General features: G+C 42.4%; 1 protein-coding gene across 4 annotated transcripts in view; it reads left to right on the plus strand.

The window, feature by feature from the left end:
- Nucleotides 1–21,374, plus strand: part of lef1 (lymphoid enhancer-binding factor 1) — a 64,719-nt gene that overhangs the window by 2,841 nt on the left and 40,504 nt on the right. For all 4 annotated transcript variants that reach the window (XM_008422581.2, XM_008422589.2, XM_008422603.2 and 1 more), the window contains exon 3: nt 301–428. In XM_008422581.2, the coding sequence (XP_008420803.1) occupies nt 301–428 (128 nt within the window). The remainder of the gene's footprint in view (nt 1–300; nt 429–21,374) is intronic.

A 21,374-nucleotide genomic window follows, 5' to 3' on the forward strand; every position in this document is an offset into this window, starting at 1 on the left:
GACCCCCCCTCTCGGGTCAGAGGCGCAGTTGGGGCGTCTCCTGCTTTGACACAGCCTGTATGTTCTCCTAATTGGTGCTAATTGGCTCAGAGGGGCTCCATTGTTGCGCCGCATAATGGCGCCCTCCTCTCTTTGACGAGGGGCAGAAAGGAGGAACAAAAGGCCGCAGCGGCGGCGCGGGGCCGCGGGGTTAAAGCCACAGAAAGCGATACGATCACCAGGTGAACTTCAGAGCGGCTTTGTTCGCTGAAGCAGAAAGTAACGCTGCCTCTGGTTCTGCTGTGTGTGTGTTTGGACCAGGAAAACACCCGGACATGTACAGTAAAGGCCACCCGTACCCGGCCTACCCAGGCTACATCATGATGGGCAACATGAACAGCGACAACTACATGAACAACGGCTCGCTGTCACCGCCCATGGGCAGAACGGTGAGTACCGGCCCGGTTCTGGGCCACGAAACCGAACCTGAACCTGCAGAAAAAAACAAGCAGACGGTTTCATGAAACCCGTCTGAATGGATGTGTTTTCACTGAAATGTAGCAGGTTTTCCGTTTCAGTGCTTTAAAACCAGCCGTGCTCCAATAAATCGGCTCAGATTTCTGTAATTTTGGGAAATCGGTCGATATTTAACTCGACAAACCGATTTTATCCTTCTCCATAAAGGCCTGAAATTTAGAAAAAGATGCAAACTTAGGAACTTTGTTACTATATTTAGCAACTTTTCAGACAAAAACAAACTGGTATCGGCTAAAATCGGTAGATCACATCGGCACTCGGTTAACTAATTAGAGCCTCGCTTGGTTTGTCGTCCATCAATGATTTGGTTGTTTTAAATATCGCTCAGAGGCTGCGAAACCTCTGAGCTGAGGTTTCGCAGCTCAGACGTTTTTGTTCCACACATTTCTAAAACTGGAATCTCCAAATTCATATTTAGTTTTTTATTAAACTTTCACCTGAACCAGAGGCATCCAAAGTCAAAAGAACCAAGAAAATAAAAATAAAATCAAGTAAATGAAGTAGTCCAATGTTTTTGGTTTTTGTAGAAAAGCAATGTAATTCATCACAGATCCAAAAAATATATATTTTACATGTTATATTAACAAATCATCCAGACATAAACAGGATTTATGTCACTTTCTTGCAAAACGCTTGATATTTTTAGCCGAGCTCAATAAATTCAATAAAAGCTGATTTGAGTTTCTCAGTAAAAGTCTCTGGATAAACGCGGTTCTACTTTCTATCAAAGACAAATCATTAGAAATTTGTCTGTAATCATTTTTCCCTGATTAGTAAATAAAAAGTCTCCACCTGAATCATCTGTTGTAGTAGGGGCCGCTTTAGATCTGTCCAGGGGCCACAAATGGCCCCCGGACCGCACTTTGGACCCCACTGGTGTGAAGGAAAAATTAAAACAGAATAAAAAAATAAATAAATCTGCCTTGTTTACTTTTAGAGCTGCTGAGATTCTAATCTTTGATTTTAAATCGGGAAACGATCATTTGATCAGGAAATAACGGAGTGAAAACAGGAAGTTTGGGGTAAAAATGGAAAAGAAGCTCAACTGAGCGTCATATTTAGTTTTTTATTTTGTTAAAAAATATCAGAAATGACTGATTACAGAAGATAAAATCCTTTATTGATCTGTAAATGAGGAATTAATTTTAAAATGTACCAACAGTTTGAGTTAAATCGTGTTTTCCTATGGATAAAGAAAAATAATCTAAAAAATTAAAAAAGCATATATCACTGGTTTTAATTAGACGATGCACTTGTTTTCTGTATTTTTGCTCTGGTTGACCTCCATGTTGCTGTCAGTTAGCCTGTTAGCGCAGGCTGCAGACCCGGCCCTGAGGAACACCAAGCTGGGCTGCAACCTGTCAGATGAACCACATTTAAATCTGCTCTTATCTACAAAGCGCCTTTGATTTTTATTTTTTTTTCCTCCTATCTGGTTCGGAGTTTTTTCCACTCAAAGTAAGAAGCGTGATTCGTATCTAAAGAGTTCGCTGATCTCAGGAACCAGGAGCTCTTCCAGATCGCTTATCTCCAGTTTGGGAAACCAAACGTCTGAATGTGCGGGAACTTTTTCTGCTCGACCCGGATAAAACCCGAGAGTTTCAGCTCCGCTCAGACATCATCCTCTGCGTCGTTTATCAGTGGTTATTAAACTAAATGTTTATCAGCTGCCGTTAAATGTCCCTCAGACTTGATTTAAGAGAAAAAGAGTTTGGCTTTTTCTCTGCTGTTGCTCCTTTTCTTTCATTCTTAAAACTTATTTTGATTCGTTGGCATTCAGTTGAGGTCTGACGCTGAAACTTTTCTGTTTGTTTTACTCATTTTCTTCTGCTCTGATTTGGTATTTTTCACGTGTCCTTGTCCAGAACTTCAGTGTTTTTCAAACTTTCTTTTTTTAAAAAAGCACCACATAGATGAACTTTGGCAACTTCAGGCTAGCTGCTGCTTTCTTCTTCCTTCAAAAACACAAAATATTTACCAGTAACTTAGTTTAGGTTATAGTGCAAATATCTTAGTACACTTGGAAACTAGAAGTAACTTTTCAGTAATAATCTTTGTAATTTAGTGGAACTAGTACTTTTAAAAATCACAATTAAAGGAATTATTGGCCTAAAATGAGCTCATATTTCTTACTGAAAAGTTACTTTGAAGTTATTTTTGTCTTATTTCAAGTGAACTAAGACATTTGCACTAGAAACTAGATCAAAACTACTTGGTAAGATTTTGTGTTTTTGCAGTGTAAAAAGGGAATAATGAGTTTTTGTCCTGTTAGTCTTGCACTGCAAAAACACAAAATCTTACCAGGTATTATTGGTCAAGTTCACTTAAAACAAGATTAAACAAACTTAAAAGAAACATTTCAGCAAGAAGTAGGAGCTTGGTTTAAGTCAATAATTCATTTAATATTGATTTTTAAAAGTAGTAATTCCACTGGCAGATTATTTCACTTAAAAAATGTCATAATTGAATTTATCTGACAGTGGAACTAAAACTTTTTCATCAATATTAAGGGATTATTGGCTCCTTTATCTCACTGCAGAGTCACTTCTTAGTCAGTTTCATCTCATCTCTGGTTGCATTAGAAACCAGACATAAGTACGTGGTCAGATTTTGCGTTTTTGCAGTGAAGCTCCTGCTGTCCGTCCAGTTGGCGTCGGGGCGTCCAGCGGGGCGTCCAGCAGGGCGCCGACGCAGGAAGTGCTCCCACCTGGTTAGGAAGAACAACAAGGCCGCTTCTTGTTGTGAATTTCCCGGGAGTTGGACGGAGAGGCGGAAAGTTGCCTCGGCGTTGTTGTGAGAGTCTGTGTGTTTTTTTGGGAAGCAGATGTGATTGTCGGGGGGTAGAGGCCACATGCTGAGTGTAAAGGATCTTCTTTCACACGCAACTCTATCATGGGATGATGTTAAAATTGCGTCGTTCCCCCTTTGAAATAGTTGCGGGAGTGAAAAGAAAGTGTGGCAGTTTGGAGAAAATTGGATTAATTCGAGCGCTTTCCTGTTCGCTTCTGGAAATTCTGTTCTGATGTTGAGATTTCTGCTGGTTTGTGTTAATCCGTGGCACCGAGAAGCTCATAAACCTCAGTATGGAGACCAGCTGAGTGTGTTAGAGGAAATTACCCCTCAGTGCAGATGTGTAAAACCAGGCAGTTCGGAGGCAAACCTCCTGCCCAAACTTCTAAAACCTTTTCTTTTGCTGTGGTTAGCCTCCCTCCCCCTGTCTCCAATAAAACAGAAGTCATTTTCTACGCGTTTCTCTCGCCGATCCAATAACAAGTGGAAGAACCCCGACTTTCTCACTGATGTCAGCTCGCCTGCTCTGCCGCCGCAGCCTCAGTATCTGCAGGCCTGGGATCAGTTTTCACCCAGATCAAAGCCACATTCTCCCTTTCATTCTCTTCCATCCTCGCCCCCCGTCCCAGCAGTTTAGATTGATTTCCATTGACCATGACATTCCTGCACATGCCGGAGTCCAGTCTGCGAACAGAGGGTAGCGTTTGCTGATTGTCAGCAGATTTTGGGGACTCCCGGCTTAATGAGCGGATTCTGCTGCAGAAGCTCAGACTTTACGCCAAAACATGTCCACAGTTAAGAGAAATGAGTAACTTTTACCGAAAATAAAAGATCTTGGATAAATGTTGATGAGACTTGTCATGACACAGTTTGAACACCTGGTGGCGCTTGTTAAGAAAAACGTATTTCAGGCTAAGTTCACACACCTTTGACGTGTTTTCTTTTGTTTTTTTCATGGTTGTGAGTCGCACAGCAGCGCTCTGTTTGCGGCAGTAATAATGGCCGCTGCTGTAAAGTGGATGGACTCTAACGGGAGGCGACAGAAGAAGGTGAAGCTTCTAATAAAACAAAATCGCATCGGCTGCAGCTTCTGTGGAGAAATTTGTTTGGATATGTGGCAGGAACCACTGACACAAACTGCTTTCGTAATTTTACTGTTTTTCTGCGTCTTGGTTCTTCTGATGCATCAGTGATGCAGAAATGACTGCAAACGCTTTGAAAACTATCGGATATGTATCCGATTTAGTTCCTCTGAGGAACTGAGGTAGGAATAAAAGTAGATAAACTAACACAGATCTTCCTATTTAGACCAAACCTGTGTCTCACAGCAGCTCTAAAGCTTCAGCTAGCATGATTTTTATTTAGCTAAATTAGCATAAAGAAGGAACAACTTGTAGAAAGAAATAAATAAACTGGGGCATTCATAGTTCTGTGGTCAAATCTAAATTATTTTAGATTTCCTAAAGATTGTTTAAAACACCTTTTGGTTTGTTAAATATTAATTTGGTTTATGGAAACTCACAAAAGAATGAATTTAATGCTTTATTTAGCACGCTAGAGTTAGCATGCTCTATAGCTTTTAGCTGCTTCGCTGTTATGATTTTATTGAATCTTAACTACATTTTTACACTCTCTAGTTTTAATGAAACCTAGATGGTGTAGCTGCTCTTACGCTTGTCTTCGTCCTGCTGGTTTGTGGAACGTTTGTGTTTTTGGTTCTGCAGCATTTTGTGCAGTTCTGGATCGTTCATGTGTATTAAGATCAAAGCTGTAGAAAAACTGCTTAGCATTCGGACGAGGTTTGTTTCAACTTCACGAACACTGCGTGACGTACTGAGTGAATCTTCATCAGTGCAGACTGAGCGTTTGAGCTGATGAAGAGATTGAATAATGTTTTATGGGGTAACGCTGCGATTTTTCAGTAGCTGTCGTGTGGATGCAGATGTGAAGCTGAGGTTGAATTTTTCCACCTGACTCAGCCGCAGATTCTTTGATGTTTCAGCACAAAAAACACCAGAAAAAAACTCTTTCATCTTAGATCAGTACAAGCATTTTTAACAGGGTGTCCGTGCATCCTTAAGAAGTCTTTAATTCATGTATCAATAATTACGTTTTTAAAAAGTAAGTTGGTCTTAAACGTGTTGATCACAGATCTCGTCTCGGCAGTATTTAATCTCGTATATTCGATGTTTTTTTATTTCTTGCTGGACTTTTCAGTCGGGTAAAAGTTTGAGTCGCACAGAGGAATTTTCAATGGGTTCAAACAGTTTGGATAGTTTGTTAAATCGTTTTTTAAGTTCGGTCCATTTGCGCGTGAGGCTACTGGTGACATGACCTTGCTACGGCTAGCTGGCTGCTCTGCATCTAACATGGTTGGATGATATTCGTACATTTCTGTGTAGATAAAGGTCTTAAATGTCATTCCTACTTTTACATTTGAGTTGGTGAAACCTGCAGAAACCCTGTTAGATTTCTCCTGTGACGTGTAGCAACATTGTGTTTTTTTCTCAGTGGTTTCAGGTAAAATTGAAACTTTTGTGCAAACAACCTGTTTGATGTCACATTTGGAGGGTTTTGTTTTTCCGGTTTGATGTGTGGAAGAAGTTGAGTTAATTTACAAATAACATTTCAGCAAATATAGGAGCTTTATTTTAGGGAATAATTCCTTACAATGTATGAAAAGTACTTATTCCATTGGCTGATTATTTCACTTAAAATGTGGGAAAAATATCTTGTTAGAAATTAAATAATCTGCCAATGGATCTTTTTCGGCAATATTAAGGAATAATTGACTCAAAACAAGCTATTTGTGAGTTTGTTTTGTCTTATTTCAAGTGTATTGAGATATTTTCACTAGAAACTAGGCCAAACTTACTTGATTTTGTATATTTGCAATTCACTTTTCATGCTCCAGTGTAAGTTTGAATATATTTCCTAAAGAACTGAGATCTGGAAATCCAGGTTTGTTTCTGAAAACTCACATTTGATGAGACAGAAACAGTAAAAACAGCTGCTTAGTTCTGAAATGTTGGTAGAGATGCAGCTCAGGATGTCTGAAGATGATTTTATTTTTTGATGATGAGGACTCAGAGCTACGTCTCCATTTCAGTTTTTATTTTTTTTGGATCCCTGGTTGCAGATCCTCATGGTGAGGATGAGGAGGGGCTGCAGCGCCGGGCTTCCTTTGATGTAGAGGGAACGTGACGGATCTGCTAGCCAGTGTCTCGCAGCGTGGAATCGCTAACCCGGGCTTACCTAACGGGATTTGGTGGGGCCGCGCCGGTGTCCCTCAGTGCCATGTGTGTCCTGAGCTCATGCCCTCGGTGCTGCATGGAGGATCTGTTAGAGAGAACACTGCATCTCCCAGCAGCCTCCCTGTCCATCACTGCCCACCCTGCGCTGGTTTCCCACGGCTGGGCTTGCCTTTAATCGGATGCACTTCCTGCGAGCGTCTCATCTTCAGCTCAGTTATTATCAAAACTCTGGAAAATAATACGGGAATAAGAAACTGTCCAAACTCATTTTAATTTTGGGCCACATTAAGACCTTGAAGGGCCAGTTGTGCCAGAAGGTGTTGATAAAACCTATTAAACTGTTAAAATATTAGCTGTCTCTGCTTTCGATAAGTGCTCCTTAAATTAAATAATACTGAGCACCTTTTTAGTGATTAGTTCCTCCAGGATTTCATGAGTGTTTTTGTGATTATTTTTAAAATTTATGTTGAAATCAAAATCACTGATTTTGTGATGCTAATTTAGAAATATTTGCGCTTACGTATGACGTAAATGTGACTTTTTGTAACTCACCCCATCGATCACGGACTATAACCACGCAGGGTAGTAGAAGTAAGAAAGGCTGCCACCTGCAGGTGGGAGTTGGCATCACTTGGAGTGCTAACATGTTGAGTCTGCTTTAGTTAAACTCCTGCCTGGAAAGTCTGGTTTGTTTGGGAAAGTGTTTCTGCGCAATTAAAGTCTGACTCAGACTAAAAATGTGAATGCGGCTTCAAAAACAGGAAGTGTACTACAAGTCAGGGCATTCTGGGTAAATGAAACCAAAACAAACACGCTAAGCTAGCGCTAGCGCTTACTGGAGAAATCACTCGTGATCTTCTGCCAAAGACAAAACAGAAATCCTCTAACTGCTAAAATCTGACCACACTTTAGTTTTGTTTACATTTCAGGAAGAAGGAAGTGTTGGTGTCTTCTTCAGAGGCTTTTGTGTCAGTGGTTTTTGGTGCAGCGCCCCCACAGGCGGGGAGTGGAACAGTGTTTCCAATTAGTTTGATTTGGTGCCATTTTGGTCTGAATTGTACAAAGTCAACTGGACTACAAGCTGTGGAAACACCCCAAAACCCCATGTTTTTCATCATTTAACTCACAGTTATGCATGAAATCTGTTGATTTTGTGTGAATTTTGCTAGTTCACAAAAAACTGGAGGGACTGACTAAAAACCCTTTGAGGCTTTCGGAAAATAAAAGCTGCATTTACAGTAAGATTAAATTACACACAGATTAACATGCAACACTTAAGGTTTTTGATCCTTTTTGCAGAAAATTTGCAATGAACTGACAATTATGCATTCGTGTGAAAAACTACAAGGACTGATTGATGTAATTTTGCAGTACACAGATAAAAACTCCTTTGACTTGATTGATAAAATAACATGAAAACACACAACTGTTATCTTGAAGGTTCTATTTATGTGACCCACTGGAGTCCAGAGGGCCACATAAAAAGCTGTGGCGTGCCGGATTTGGCCCCCGGGCCTCGAGTTTGACAGTGTAAAAGATGCAAGCGTAATTGCTGTTTTTTTCTAAATCTGCTCAGACATCAATGTCATCTGCGGTGCAGATCTCACACGGTGAATTATGTGTTTGCACAGCGATGGCCCGCTGCTGCTGTGGCGTTTTATAAACAGCCCCATTAACGCCGAAGTTTCCTGCGACGTCTGGCGATGCCAGTCGACACGTTTGCTCCGTATGCGCGGTGCAAGCGACGCCATGTGGTTGTAATCTGCTTATCTGCGTTTTCATCCTGGTAAATGGAGCTCAGCAGACTGTAAGAGGAGACGGCGATCACGGATGAAGGCTTTCTTCACGCGTTTTTAAAAATGTCTTCTGGTTTTATTGCTTTAAAGTTCAACATTTAATAGTTACAGAAATCCAAGCAGTTAAACTCATCACGTTTAGGTTGTTTCAGTGTTAAAAGCTAAGACGGCAGAAGGAAGACATCTGTTAGCAATACTTTAGCTCCGGCGCTGAAAGCCTTGAAACTGTGACTTTCTACATGTTTGAGAAAGGCAACAACCCGTGAGCGCCGCATGCAGGCTCGCATGTGACGCAACCTGACTGACGCTTATTTTGGACGCGTGTTGGCACTCAGAAAGCAGACGGCTGGTAAACGACGGCTCTTCCTTTGGGCGCTGAGCCGGCCGGGTTCTGGTGGTTCTGGCCTGAGCAGCTGCTCACTGGGCTTCACTCCTCACCAGCAGCCTGCTGCTGCGGGTCTCCAGGGGTCAGCCGACGGCCTCGCCAAGGTCGTCCCTCATGCCCAGTTCTGGTTGATTAGAGGGGGTGGGGACTTCCTGTGAAACGAGGATAAGAGCTGGAGCCTGGAAGGCTGTGTGTTCGTGTTTGTTTGGGTTTTTGGTCAAATTTCTCCTGTAACGTCTGTAATCTTATTTTGTGCGTATGAGATTGTAGGAGTCTGATGGTATGAGAACCTTGAATTCATGTTTTTAAATTGAAAGAAAATATTCACTAATAAACTGGTAAAACTTATAGTTAATAATAGCACTTCTATCCATCCATCCGTAAATACAAGACCTTTTGCACATTGCATTAAGCGTCGCTCTCCTGTGCAGCCGACATGGAGTCATCTTTCATGCCATTTGGTTAATTAGCAGAGCTATCTTTAACATTTTGAGCAACTGCTAACTAGGCAGTTACTTGAGCTAACCCTAAGCGCTAACCGTAAACATTAGTTCTGCTAACATGCTAACCATAAACATTATGTCCGCTAATCCTAAAGAACGGCACCTGTATGGTATTTAGCAGAATGCTAAAGCGCTATAACGGAATAGTAATTTTCAAAAAGCTAATACTAAAATAATAATTTCTACCGTGTTTGTACCCACTTTGAGTTAATGGTGGTTTTTAAACATTTTCAGAAGATTTGCAATAACATCACAGTTATGCATTGTTTTGAAAACATGTGGGGATCTTCTGATTTTGCAGTATTGTGACAAATTTGAGGAACTGCTTTATATGCACCACAACACAGAGAGATGGAGGCTGTACGGCTCTATAACATGCATTTAATGAGTTCAATGTACTATTTGATGCCTAAAGTCTACAACTTTACATTTATTAATGACGGAGGCCATGTTGAAAACTCAAGCCTCTACTTCCCAGCAGAATTCAGACTTCAAAGGTTTAGTTGTAATCCCAATTGGGAATTACAACAAGAGTGTCTCATAAGCCAATTGTTCAATGCTGTTGAAACTTCAGTGAGTTTCAGTGAGTCTTCCTCGCTAACTGACGGCTCTGTGTCACTCTTCCAATATATTAAGGATGTTTTTCCATTTGATAGTCCAGTAGACTCGGTTCTATCGAGGACCAAAGTTACAAAGTTACATTTTCAGCTGCTGCGATTTGCTTTCATGCTGCACCAAGTCAAACCAACCAAAACATATGAGCAACTTGTGACACCAAACTCTGATGCGGATCAAAAAATCTAACTCTGGTTCACCTACAGACCTCAGTCTCTGTCCGGCTGAACTGAACTCTGACGTGGCTTAAATGCATAAGTGAACGCACTATGGACTGGAGTTTGCACCACAGACAGGAAGTGGACCATAGCGCAGAGCATTCTGGGTAAATACAACCAAAACAAATGCGCTAGGCTAACGCTAGCAGGAGAAATGGCTTTACCGAGGACAAAAGAGAAGTCATACACCACAAAAATCTGATGTCATTCTTGTTTACATTCTGTGAAGAAGGAAGTTGTGCTCAGTGTCTTCTTCAGAGGTTTTCATGTTGTTTCCTTCAGTGGGTCTCGGTGCAGCGCCCCCACAGGTGAGGAGGGGAACAGGTTGGAGTGTGAAAAAACCACAGCAGCTGAAAATGTAACAAATATTTGGCCCCTAATCAAACCGAGTGTACAGGACTGTTAGGTGTGAAAACAGCCTTAGATTTGTTGTTGTTATTTAATCTGATAACAAAGTTACACGACCTTCTGTCAAACGCCTGGTGCTCCAGCAGGGACTGCAGGCGGCCGCTCTCTGCTGCAGCTGTAAAGTGAGTAAAATCATGAATAGCGTTTTCTGACCTCATCCTGACAGCTCGCAGCTCTATAAAGAGACAGTTCCAAGTAGCGATCTGCAGCGGAGCGGGAACAATGGGCTCACAGGGGTAAGAACATGGCTCCAAATGCTGCCAGCTGTGTCCAGACTTCAGAGGAGCTCAAACAGCCCTCACTTTGTCCCGCTCAGAGACCGAGCCATGATCAATAGCCGCTCTGTTGGATGAATCCGCTCTCGCTCCGGCCTTCCTTTTCTTTCTTTTTTTTGCTGTTTCATATTTTTTCAGAAGCTCATTATTTCCCTCTGCTGTGGGTGTGAGCGCTAAAGACGCTCACATGCAACGCGTCTCTGACAGCGCTGAAATATTAATGGTCCCCAGTGTAGGAGGTGGTACAGGGCCGGCATGGTTGCAGTACAAAGGGTGCCTTCTTGCCACCAGGCTTTATTAGCGGAGCCATTAAATGAATACATGGCTACGGCTTTTTCTTCATGCCTCCTTCTGTGTTCTTGTGCCGAACATCAAACCACTTTTTTTTTCTGTCGGCATGTGTGTGTTGGTGTGTGTGTGTGTGTGTGTGTGTGTGTGTGTGTGTGTGTTCACTCCATCGGGAGGACAAAGAGGAGAGGCTTTAGCTATCAGCTCGTTTTGTGTGGTCTCGGCCGTAAAAAAACACGCCGTTCTTTGACTGCTAGGAAAAAAAAAAAGCGCCTGCCTTTAATTTTTGGGAAGGCCATAAAAGTTTGTCGCTCCTTTCATATCGGCGGTGGAATTGAAAACAAATGCTGCATTTCTCCCCTCCTCTCCTTTGAACTGTCCAATTATGGAGTTGTGAAAATATAAAAAAGGGAGAAAGAGGAGAATCTGTTTTTGGATCCATTTACCTCCTTCTCTCTTCTTGTTTTTGAAGAAACCGATGGTTAGGGGGAGCGGAGGAGAGAGAAGGGGAATCACTGATGTCAAAGTCAAAACCAAGAGCATTAAGAAAACTGGCGAAATGCAATACAGCTGCAATCCAACATGACGCTAGAAAATAGGGCTGAGGAGCAGAAAGCCTCTCTCCCGTATTCCCTGGGCGCGCAACTGCTCCCGGCCTTGGCTTTGATCTCTTCAAAGCCTCCTGCCTCCTACTAGATGGAGAGTCTTGGCTGCCGCTCGCCGCGCTGCAGAGAGGCAGGAAGAGGAGGGGGAGGCGGCGTCATCGTCTTCTTTCCAGGGCTGAAATCAATCACGGTGCCGAGGCAATTATCTGTAATTCAACCCCGGCCGGATTAGTGACTCCTGTTACCTGAGCGACCGGGCAGAGTGTGATCCGCAGCGGGCCGGCCGAGGCCGCGGTGGAGGCGGTGGAGAGTGGGCCGCCGCGCCGCCGCGCCGCTGCCCAGCAGAGCAGAAAATCGGAGCACAATGCAGTGATTACACTTGCAGATGTATCCATGTTTGAGAGAGGAGAGCGCTGATTGCCATGGAGCCCGCTAGTTAGAGTGCTAACGAGCCGGGCGCCTTTGTGTTGGAGCGTGTGTGTAATGGCACCTCGCAGCAGGGGCGGGTCTAGGCTTTCATAAGGGGGGCCAGGCACGGGGCACGAGCAGTGATAGGGCCGCGCAGAGGCGCCTCTGGCCTGTTGGGCGCCCTGGTCGATGTTTTCAGGCTTGATGTGATTATTAATATGTGACAGTGAAGGTTGATTGGCTGATTTAAACTCCTGCTCTGCTGATGATCTGTCAGAGAGTTGGTGTGTGGGTCGCCTTTTTTAAACTGAACCGAAACAAACCGGATTCTGCAGCACATGCACATGAAACGGTTGTCAAAGTCAAGCTAGCATAGCTGATATAATTCCCATGCTTTCGCTATTTTTTTCCCCTGACCTTGTTATCTAGATGACATAGTGTTAACAATTAGTACTAAAGCACTGTGTCCATTTTTCTTTTATACATTTAAGACGTAGCACATTATATTGACAGACTGACAGTTAAAACCACTGGCAGTCTGTCGCTCACTGGATCCGGAGGTGGGATCTTGCGTGTAAAGTCATGTTGCAACGGATCTATAGAGATGCTGCTAATGTAGGCCCGGCTAACACCGCCTAACTGTTTAAAGTCTAACTAACCCCAAGTCTTCTGGTACCTCTGGTTACAACAGCAGGCTCAAAAAACTAAAAAAGCTGTAATAAAGTCCGATGACACAGAAGTTAGTGTGCATTCACACCAGCACCATTTAGAACAGTTTGATCAAACCTTTTGCCTTGAAAGTCCAGTTTGTTTGGGGAGGTGTGAACGTGTAATCAGACTCTGGTCCACCTACCAACCTCGGTCTGGCTCCGTTTGCAGTGAATTCTGCTGTGGTTCGAATGTGAACGCCAAGCGAACCAGAGGCCGCTCCAACAGCAGGAAGTGGACTTTAGCACAGGGCTTTCTGGGTAAATACAACCAAAACCAACAAGCTAGCAGGAGAAATGGCTTGTGATTTGTTTTACCAAAGACAAAAGAGAAGTACTACAGCTGCTAATATCTAATATTACTCTGTTTTTACATTTTCTGAAGAAGGAAGTTGTGCTCGGTATCTTCTCGTGTGTTGTTTCCTTCAGTGACTCTTGAGGCAGCGCCCCCACAGGCAAGGAGGGGAACAGGTTTTTCACTAGACTCTGCAGTGAGAAAATGAATCGCAGCAGCTGAAAATGTAACAAATGTTGCAACTTTGTTCCAGAGTTTACCGGACAACTTAAGCTATAGACAGAAACGGTTGCCTTCCTTCCTTTAGAAACACCCAGCTGGTCTGCAGACCCGCCTACTCACCCAGCCGGCCCATTGGCCACGCCCCTCTCCCCTCCCCCGCTGCCACCACCGCCGTATCTCCGTTCCCCGATGGCCTCCCGGGCCCCGGCTCCGAAATGCGAGCTCAGCTCCGGCCCCAGGCGCCCGATTTACTACGGCTGGGAAAAACTTGACGGCCCCCCGAGTCACAGAGGAGACACGGCGGCGTTGGTCGAGTCTGTGCAGCTGAGATTCATACCAATTATACTCACTCCAAGTTCAGACAAACCTAGAAGATGGTAGCAGTTTGACTAATCCTGCCTGGAGATTTGGGTTTTAGCAACAATTCATATGAGGTTTGTCTGCCAGGCAGCTGGAAAGCAGAACCCTCCCTCTTTTCTTTTTTTCTGTTTTTTTGGAGCAGCAAATTGAGAGACAGTTTTCCAAACTCTTGATTCTTCCCTCGCTCTCCGTCTGCACACTCTGATGTCACGGGGATGAAAACAAGGCTTTGTTTTCTTCCCCCCTCGCAGTCACTTGATGCAGGATGATGAAACCCACAAAGAAATCCAGCAAGAATATTTTTTGTTTATCTGATGAGCTCTCCTCATACTCCACGCTGCTTTTGATCAGCGGACAGCGAACTCGTTGATGGAGAGCTCGCATTTTCCCTCTCGGGACGGACGTGTTAAATAAATTAGATGCATCTTGGATCTCTGCGTCTGCTGCAGCTTCAGCAAACCGGGTCGGGAGTGGAAGTGGGCCTGACTCAGGGAGTGTCAAAGGTCGCGCTGAATGGATTATGTGTCCTGAATGGAGCCCGGTGGGGAGCCCCTTAAAGCCGCCGGCGGTCGTGAGGCCAGGTGATGCTTTTCATGTCATCCAGCGGAGACACATGAGAGCGGTCCCACACTTTGAGCCGCCCGCCATCAAACGGCCATCAGAACCTCTAATCAGTCCACCAATCCGCCGTCCTCCGACATAAAAGGTGGATGAGACGCAAGCGCTCGTCTCTCGCCGCCGTATACAGGAACAATAATCGTTCCTCCAATTCTTTCTACCAGGAACTCTGCAAATTAATAACTTAATAATCATCTTTTGTTAGATTTTTTCACGAGGTTACAATATTCTTTTAAAGGTCAAAACCTGGGACATGTATAATAAGGGTAACAATTAGAGAAGCGCCGATTTTTCATTTCCAAAACCGATATCTGAGGTTTGGTATCGGTCGATACCGTTCTGATACAGACAAACAGAAAAGCTTTTTTAAAAGAAAATGTACTGAATTATAATTTTATTTGGTAACGCTGCACACCGTGCAGTTTGAAACTCTAAATATAATTTAATATAAGTAATAAAGCATGACATCGCTCAGAGCACAAAGCGCAGACTGAATAGATCCACCATTATGGATCGGACACATTGTCACCAATACCTGATCTTGACTGTTTTCAATGTTGGGACAAAAAGTTGCAACATTGGTGCAACTTTTACAGCTGCCTTCACTCTGCACCGAGTCAAACGAACCAAGGCCTTGGAAGAACCAGTTCCCCTCCTCGCCTGTGGGGGCGCTGCACCAAGAACCACTGAAGGAACAACAAAACGACTTCCTTCTTCAGGAAATGTAAACAGGAATGGAGTGGCATCAAGTTTTGCAGTTGTAGGATTTCTCTTCTGTCTTTGGCTGAAGAGCCATTTCTATTGCTAGCGCTAGGCTAGCATGTTTGTTTTGTTTGTATTTACCCAGAATGCCCTGCGTTGCAGTCTGCTTCCTGCTTTTGGAGCGGTTTCCGGTCTGCTTCGGTTTCACATCTGCAATCAAACCGAACCAGAATTCATTTCAACCGAACAGAGACCGAGGTGTGTAGGTGGACCAGAGTTCAATTAGCATTCGCACGTCCAAAAAACGACCCGGACTTTTTAGGCAAATGGACTGGAGTTCAATTAAGACTAATTCAAAAGTGGCTGAACTGTGAAAATAAGAACAGCTAAATAATTTGGTGCCAAACCATTTAAAGTTTTAAAAGTGAGTAAAATAATCTTAACATAAACATGAGGAATAACCCAGGAAAGCGGGTTGAATTGGTCTTATGAGTCGTCTGCTTTACTTCCTCGTTCCTCTTTGCATTTTGATGCATTATTAATCTTAATATTAATGCATGAGCATTAAAGCACGTTTTTGGAAACTCTTGGAGGATAAAGTTTCTTTTTTTCTGCAGATATAGTTGGAAACTTTTTGTAAACGAGCCGTTTTGGTCTCTTTGCACCAGAATTTTGCAGGAAGGAAAACAGTTTGAGTCTCCGTTTACGCCCTGGGGAGTCTTCGTGCTTTGGCATCGGTTAATGCAATCTGCAGTCATTTACTGCTGGGTAACTGTTTGGAAACGAGGTTATGAGACTCAGAAATAATCCACCAGCAGGAGGTCGCTCCCTCTTATGGTCGTCTCAAGTCAATGTCCCGGTTTAGAGGAGTACTTTGGAGATGTGACTTTATTTAGGCCGTTTTTACTCTCCAGCTGTAACCCAAACTATCTTGCAGAGAGTCGAGCTTCGTTGGTCCATTTCATCCCCAACTTCAATCAAACTTTGATGACTTTTAGTTTGATCATCCATCAAAACACTCAGACATCTTCAGAAGGAATGAACCCAACAGCAATCAGACAAAGGCAGAAATCTTCATTAGGAATAAATAAAAAGTGTGGTGGTGACAGAGAAAGAGATTTTTTTTTTATTACGAGAACAAAGATGCAATATTGCCTAAAGAAAATTGTAAAACTACTAGAAAAAAAGTTTTAATAAGAGCAAATCTTTGGTTGTTATAAAGATCTGATGTGATCATTTAAAACCGTCACATAAATTTGATGTTGATGTTAAAATATAAACGTATGAATATGATCTGTAAAGCTTTTCCAAGTGTAACCTCAGGAGATGCTCAGCATTCCTCAGTTTAGTCTTTAATTATTTTTAATAAAACTGCCACTTCATTCTACGAATGTTACGATTTTATTCTGGAAACATAAAGCAGATTCTCGTATCGTTTTGACTGTCGTACGGCTTTTTCCTCGCAGTTTTACAAATTTGTTCTGTTGATTTTCTGAGTTTATTTTTGCATCATCGCGATTTTTGTTATTATAACCATTTTTTTCTCATCGTGTCTTTTTACAATCATCGTTTGTCGTACAAATCCTTCATAGTGGCTTTTTCTTGAATTGTTACCGTTTTATTGAAATATTACTTTTTGTTGCCTGTTTTATTGTGTTTTTATTACTTTATTCTCATGTTCTGACGTTTTGTTGTTTGACTTCATTTCCACAATAATGACCTTTTTTGCTTATATTATTACTTTATCTTTGTACTATAAGTTTATTCTCATATATCACAATTTTTTTCTCATGTTGATTTTTTAATGCGTGACTTTTTCTTATTTTGACTTTTTCTTATTTATTACATTCTCTTAATATTATGACTTATTTCTTGTACAATATGTTTCTCTTAATATTACAACTTTATTCTCGTAATAGTCCTGATACTCAGTTGAAAAAATGTAATTAAATAATTTAAATGTAAGTATTTCTCAGGATTTAATGTGCATAAATCACCTGTTGGCAGCTTTTGGGACAGAAATGAAGCAACTAAGCCCTAAAACCTTTGAAACATCTTCGTGCATGTTTCGTCACTGTTGTTGTCCCGTATGAATGAGGCCTGCTTTATTATCATTTCAGTGTTTTCTGCTCTAACAGGCCTTTGCTTTCTGTTGCTGCTCCAGCTGAAGCGTCTCAGCCTCTCAGCAGAGCCATGAATATCTCCATCAAGCGGCTCGTTTTGCTTTAATCCGGTGGAGAGCTGATTGTGATGAAAGCCCATTCAGGCCTGCTGAATCAGGTGGACGCCTAACGCCGTATCGCCGCGGTAACCATACGCCCGGGGTCTCGCGCGCCCCCCTCTTGTGTTGCAGAAATTTCCATTTGTTAGGCCGTATCGGCCATGTTGAACATGGTCATTGTTTTGTTTGCGTTAAAGCCGCTAAACCGCGGCGCCACAAAGCTAATTGAAGGGGGCGGGGCCTTTCTTGCGGCCGCTCGGTTCCTTGGAGAGGCCCTTCAAGGGTTCCTGCCTCTGTGAGGTTGGAGAAAAGCCGTTTGTTTGGCGCGGATCAGGTCTGAATGGCTCTGCGTTTTCCCATTCAGACCTCCTAGCAGGGGCGTGCAGTTCTGGATGGAGAGAAATCCTCAGACGTGGGGTTTGATTAACGGCTAATTCCCCAATGAAAGGCAGTTGTTGGTAGTCTTTACCAGTTAATCCCCTGAAACGTGGAATCGCACCCAGACAGTGGGCTGCTGATACTGTTGTTTGGTCCTTTATGTGAGTGAGTGCGGCGCTGATCCGTGAATCGGTCCCGAGCATTGGGACGGACTGAACCAGAATCATTAAACCAGGAAGTACAGACGCACCAAACATGTCGACGACAATCTGAGATTTCCTTTTAGGTCCAACCTGCCGAGAAAAACCGAGATGCAGATTCCTGGAGGGATGAAGCTCTTAAAATCCAACAGAAAGCAAAATAAATACTCATTTTCTTCCATTTTTTGTGCTTCTTTGTTGTGTAAATGAGTAAACCAAAACACTCTTATGGAAAAAGTTAGTACACCCCAAGCTTTTGATAACCCTACTTGTTCCCAATTATAGCTAATAACTGGCAATGAGTCGTTTGTCTCTGGAGGAGAACAGAATCGATTTAATCTGAACGCTTTGGAGAAAAGCCTGCTTACAGTCACACCACTGTCAGGTTTCAGTCTGGACTTTGACTAGGCCACTGTAAAACCTCTAACTTTCTGCATAACCCAAATGTATTGAGAGGAGAACTGAAACGTGTTGTGAAGGTTCAAAGAAAATCATGAAATGCTTGCAAAATAAAAATATATTGATAAACAGTTAAGATTATTTCATTCCACATATTTTACATTTAACCACTTGAGCATTAATTGAAAATTAGAGTGCATTAAAATATGCAAATAAGAAAAAATTAAACTCATTTTTTAAAATAAGAAGATAAATGTTTTATTGCTTGAAATTAAATATCAGCATTCCTTTAGTAAAACTGAACCGAGTGAAGCTGAAACTGTGAGGATTTGGTTTTCTGTGCGTTTCCTGTGTAACCCTCTACTTCCCGTCGGCTCCTTGTCCTTGTAGCCGTCCGTCTGTCGCTGGTTGTGTCGTTAGTCCTGCACCTTCCCAGACTCACCTGTTCTCCTTCCTGTTTAGTATTAAAATCATCCTTTCTCACCGCATCCTGGGTCCACCGCCTCTGTCCTCACCACCCAACAAATCATGACAAAAACTGCTGCTTTTGGCTCAGTAGACGATTATTTCAGTAATCAATGAATCTAACTAACAGTTTCAACATAATCTATAGACTGAGGCCATTTTTAGTGTCAAATTAGTTTTTAAATGTTGAGAAATCTCCAGATCTGATCTCTGATTGATCGATTGGGATGAAAACAAACATCTCTTCGGAGGTGATCAGGTCAACGATTCCCTGATAACCGGGTCGAAAGTTCAGACTGAAACAAACATCCAGGTGTTTCCTCACCTGAGGCAGCGCTGCGTCGCTCTCATGTTAAAACAAACGCCACATTTACCATTTTATTTCTGAATTTTTACTCCAAAACGCCTTTTTTTTTCTTTCTCTTTTTCTCCATGACGTCATCAGCTGCAAGTAATCCATCGTTATTTTTGTTCCTGCTATTCTGGCTGTGCATGTGGGTGGGTGTGAATCCGTCTGAGTGAAACGCAGAAGGAAAACTGGGTCACTATTCTCCTCAGCTCAGGCAGAAGCTGCTCTCGTTCAGATCCTCGGTTTTCCCGGTGCCATCGGAAACCTTCCCCGCAGACACGCCAGCGTCCCCAGCAGCCAGAAGCTTCATCCGTCCCCCCCTTCTCTTTTTTTTTTCTTCTCTTTTCCCCCTCTGGATGTGAAATCGCAGCGTTTTGAGCGAGCCGGGGCTCAATGAGAAGGGCACTGTCTCCCGCGCTCGTCTCTGCCAATGAAGACGCACAAAGACCCCCACCAGACTCTATTTTCCCCCTCAACGCTGAGCTCCCAAATCCAAACTGACAGCCATTCATGCCCAGAATACCTGGGCGAAAGCAGAGGGGGGGGGGGACACTATCTAGGTGTAGCAGGCAAATCCGCTCTTGTTCGACAGATCTGCGAAGCTACTGCAACTCATCAGCACTTTCCTGGGTTTCTCTCGCCGTCTTTCTGTGTTATTGTGCAGGAGCCGAGGTTTCCAGGCGCACAGAGTTAGCTTGTGCTGCGGTTTTATTTGTGTGCATCTCTGAGGGCCGCGGCGTGTTGTTGTTGGCACCACGGTGCCGCCTGGCATGAATGCAGCTACTCAGCAGACCAGAGCTGGCTCCCAATGATAAATCATGCAGTGGGTTAATGCAGCAGCGGGACCGCTATAAATAGTTGGTGAAAATCAGGGGGAGGATGCTCATTGATTCATGGAAAAGTGTTTTCTAAACCTTTTCTGCTTCTGGTCAGCGCTGAGGGTCTGAAGCTCACAGCTGATCAATGGATTCGCTTTTTGCTCTGCTTTGCTTTGGCTGAACGAAGGAAAGCAGAGCAGCAACTCGGCTGGATCAATGCAAAGATCTGATTTTGTCATCAGGAATTGGGGTTAAGTTTCAGAGAGCAAACCTGGTCATGAGTTGGGGATGTTTTAAAAATATTTTTACGCCGGAAAGTTCAACTGGGAACCAAAACTGGATCTAGATCTGTCAATGTAGCTAATTCTGTTCAGAAATCATTTAAAAAGCAATAAGATTTTCATTCTGAGACTATTTTTATTAAGTAATATATTGAAAATGGCATTATAGTGCAAGTTCACCCCCTCAAAGACAAAGAAACTTTAATTTTTCAAAGAACACTTTACTCTGGAACTGGATTTTATTTTAAATATCAAAGATAACCAAAGATAACTTTATTTACATTCTACATTTTTAGTTGATTTGAATGGAAATGCATAAAAATACACCAACTCGAAGTATATTAGATTTCTTAATATATTTTGCATGTATTCCTTATTGTTTCAATGGATTTATCTTTTGTCTTTGTCAAATTTCTCTCACTAGTTTGATTTGTTTGTATTTACCCAGAATGCTGTGCGTTGTAGCTTAGCATTCACACATCCAAAAAACGACCCAGACTTCAAAGCTAAACGGACTGGAGTTCAATTAAGACAAATTCAAAAGTGGCTGCATTGTAAAAGTGAAAACAGCTAAATAAGTTGGTGCTAAATCATTTAAAGTTTTGAAAGTGAGTAAAACAACATAAAACGAGGAATAAAGCAGACGACTCACATTATTAATCTTAATCTTAATGCATGAACATTAAAGCATGTTTTTATAACTCTTGGAGGATAGAATTTCTTTTTCCAGAGACACACAACCTTCTTCTTAAACAATAGTTAATATTGATAAAAAAATAAAACAGTTTCATCAACATAGTTTTTCACTAATAACAAGACATTTTTCCATGTTATACGTGAAATAATCTGTCAGTGAAACAAGAACTTTTTCATCATTATTTAGGAATTACTGACTTAAAACGAGCTGCTATATTGTTTTGAAAAGTTACTTGTAAGTTAAAGTCTTATTCCAAATGTACAAAGATACTTTCACTAGAAACAAGATTGAAGACTTTTTGTTTTTGCAGTGCAGGGATTTGTTTCTGTCATGGAGAGTTTATTAATCTGTGCTGATGGTCTTCATGCTCAGATTCTCTACAGAAAGTCGGAATAAAATCAGATCCTGTTCTGAGTTTGTTGCTACTGAGAGCCGTTCTGTTCTTACTGGGATAAGGATGTTTACTGGTTGCTCAAGTGTGTGTGTGTGTGAGCAGTCTGTTTTTTGAGCGTGTGTGTGTGTGTGTGAGCAGTCTGTTTTCTGAGTGTGTGTGTGTGTGTGTGAGCAGTCTGTTTTGTGAGTGTGTGTGTGTGTGTGTGAG

Source organism: Poecilia reticulata, linkage group LG1, assembly GCF_000633615.1.
Source record: "Poecilia reticulata strain Guanapo linkage group LG1, Guppy_female_1.0+MT, whole genome shotgun sequence".
In the NCBI taxonomy this organism is placed as follows: Eukaryota; Metazoa; Chordata; class Actinopteri; order Cyprinodontiformes; family Poeciliidae; genus Poecilia; species Poecilia reticulata.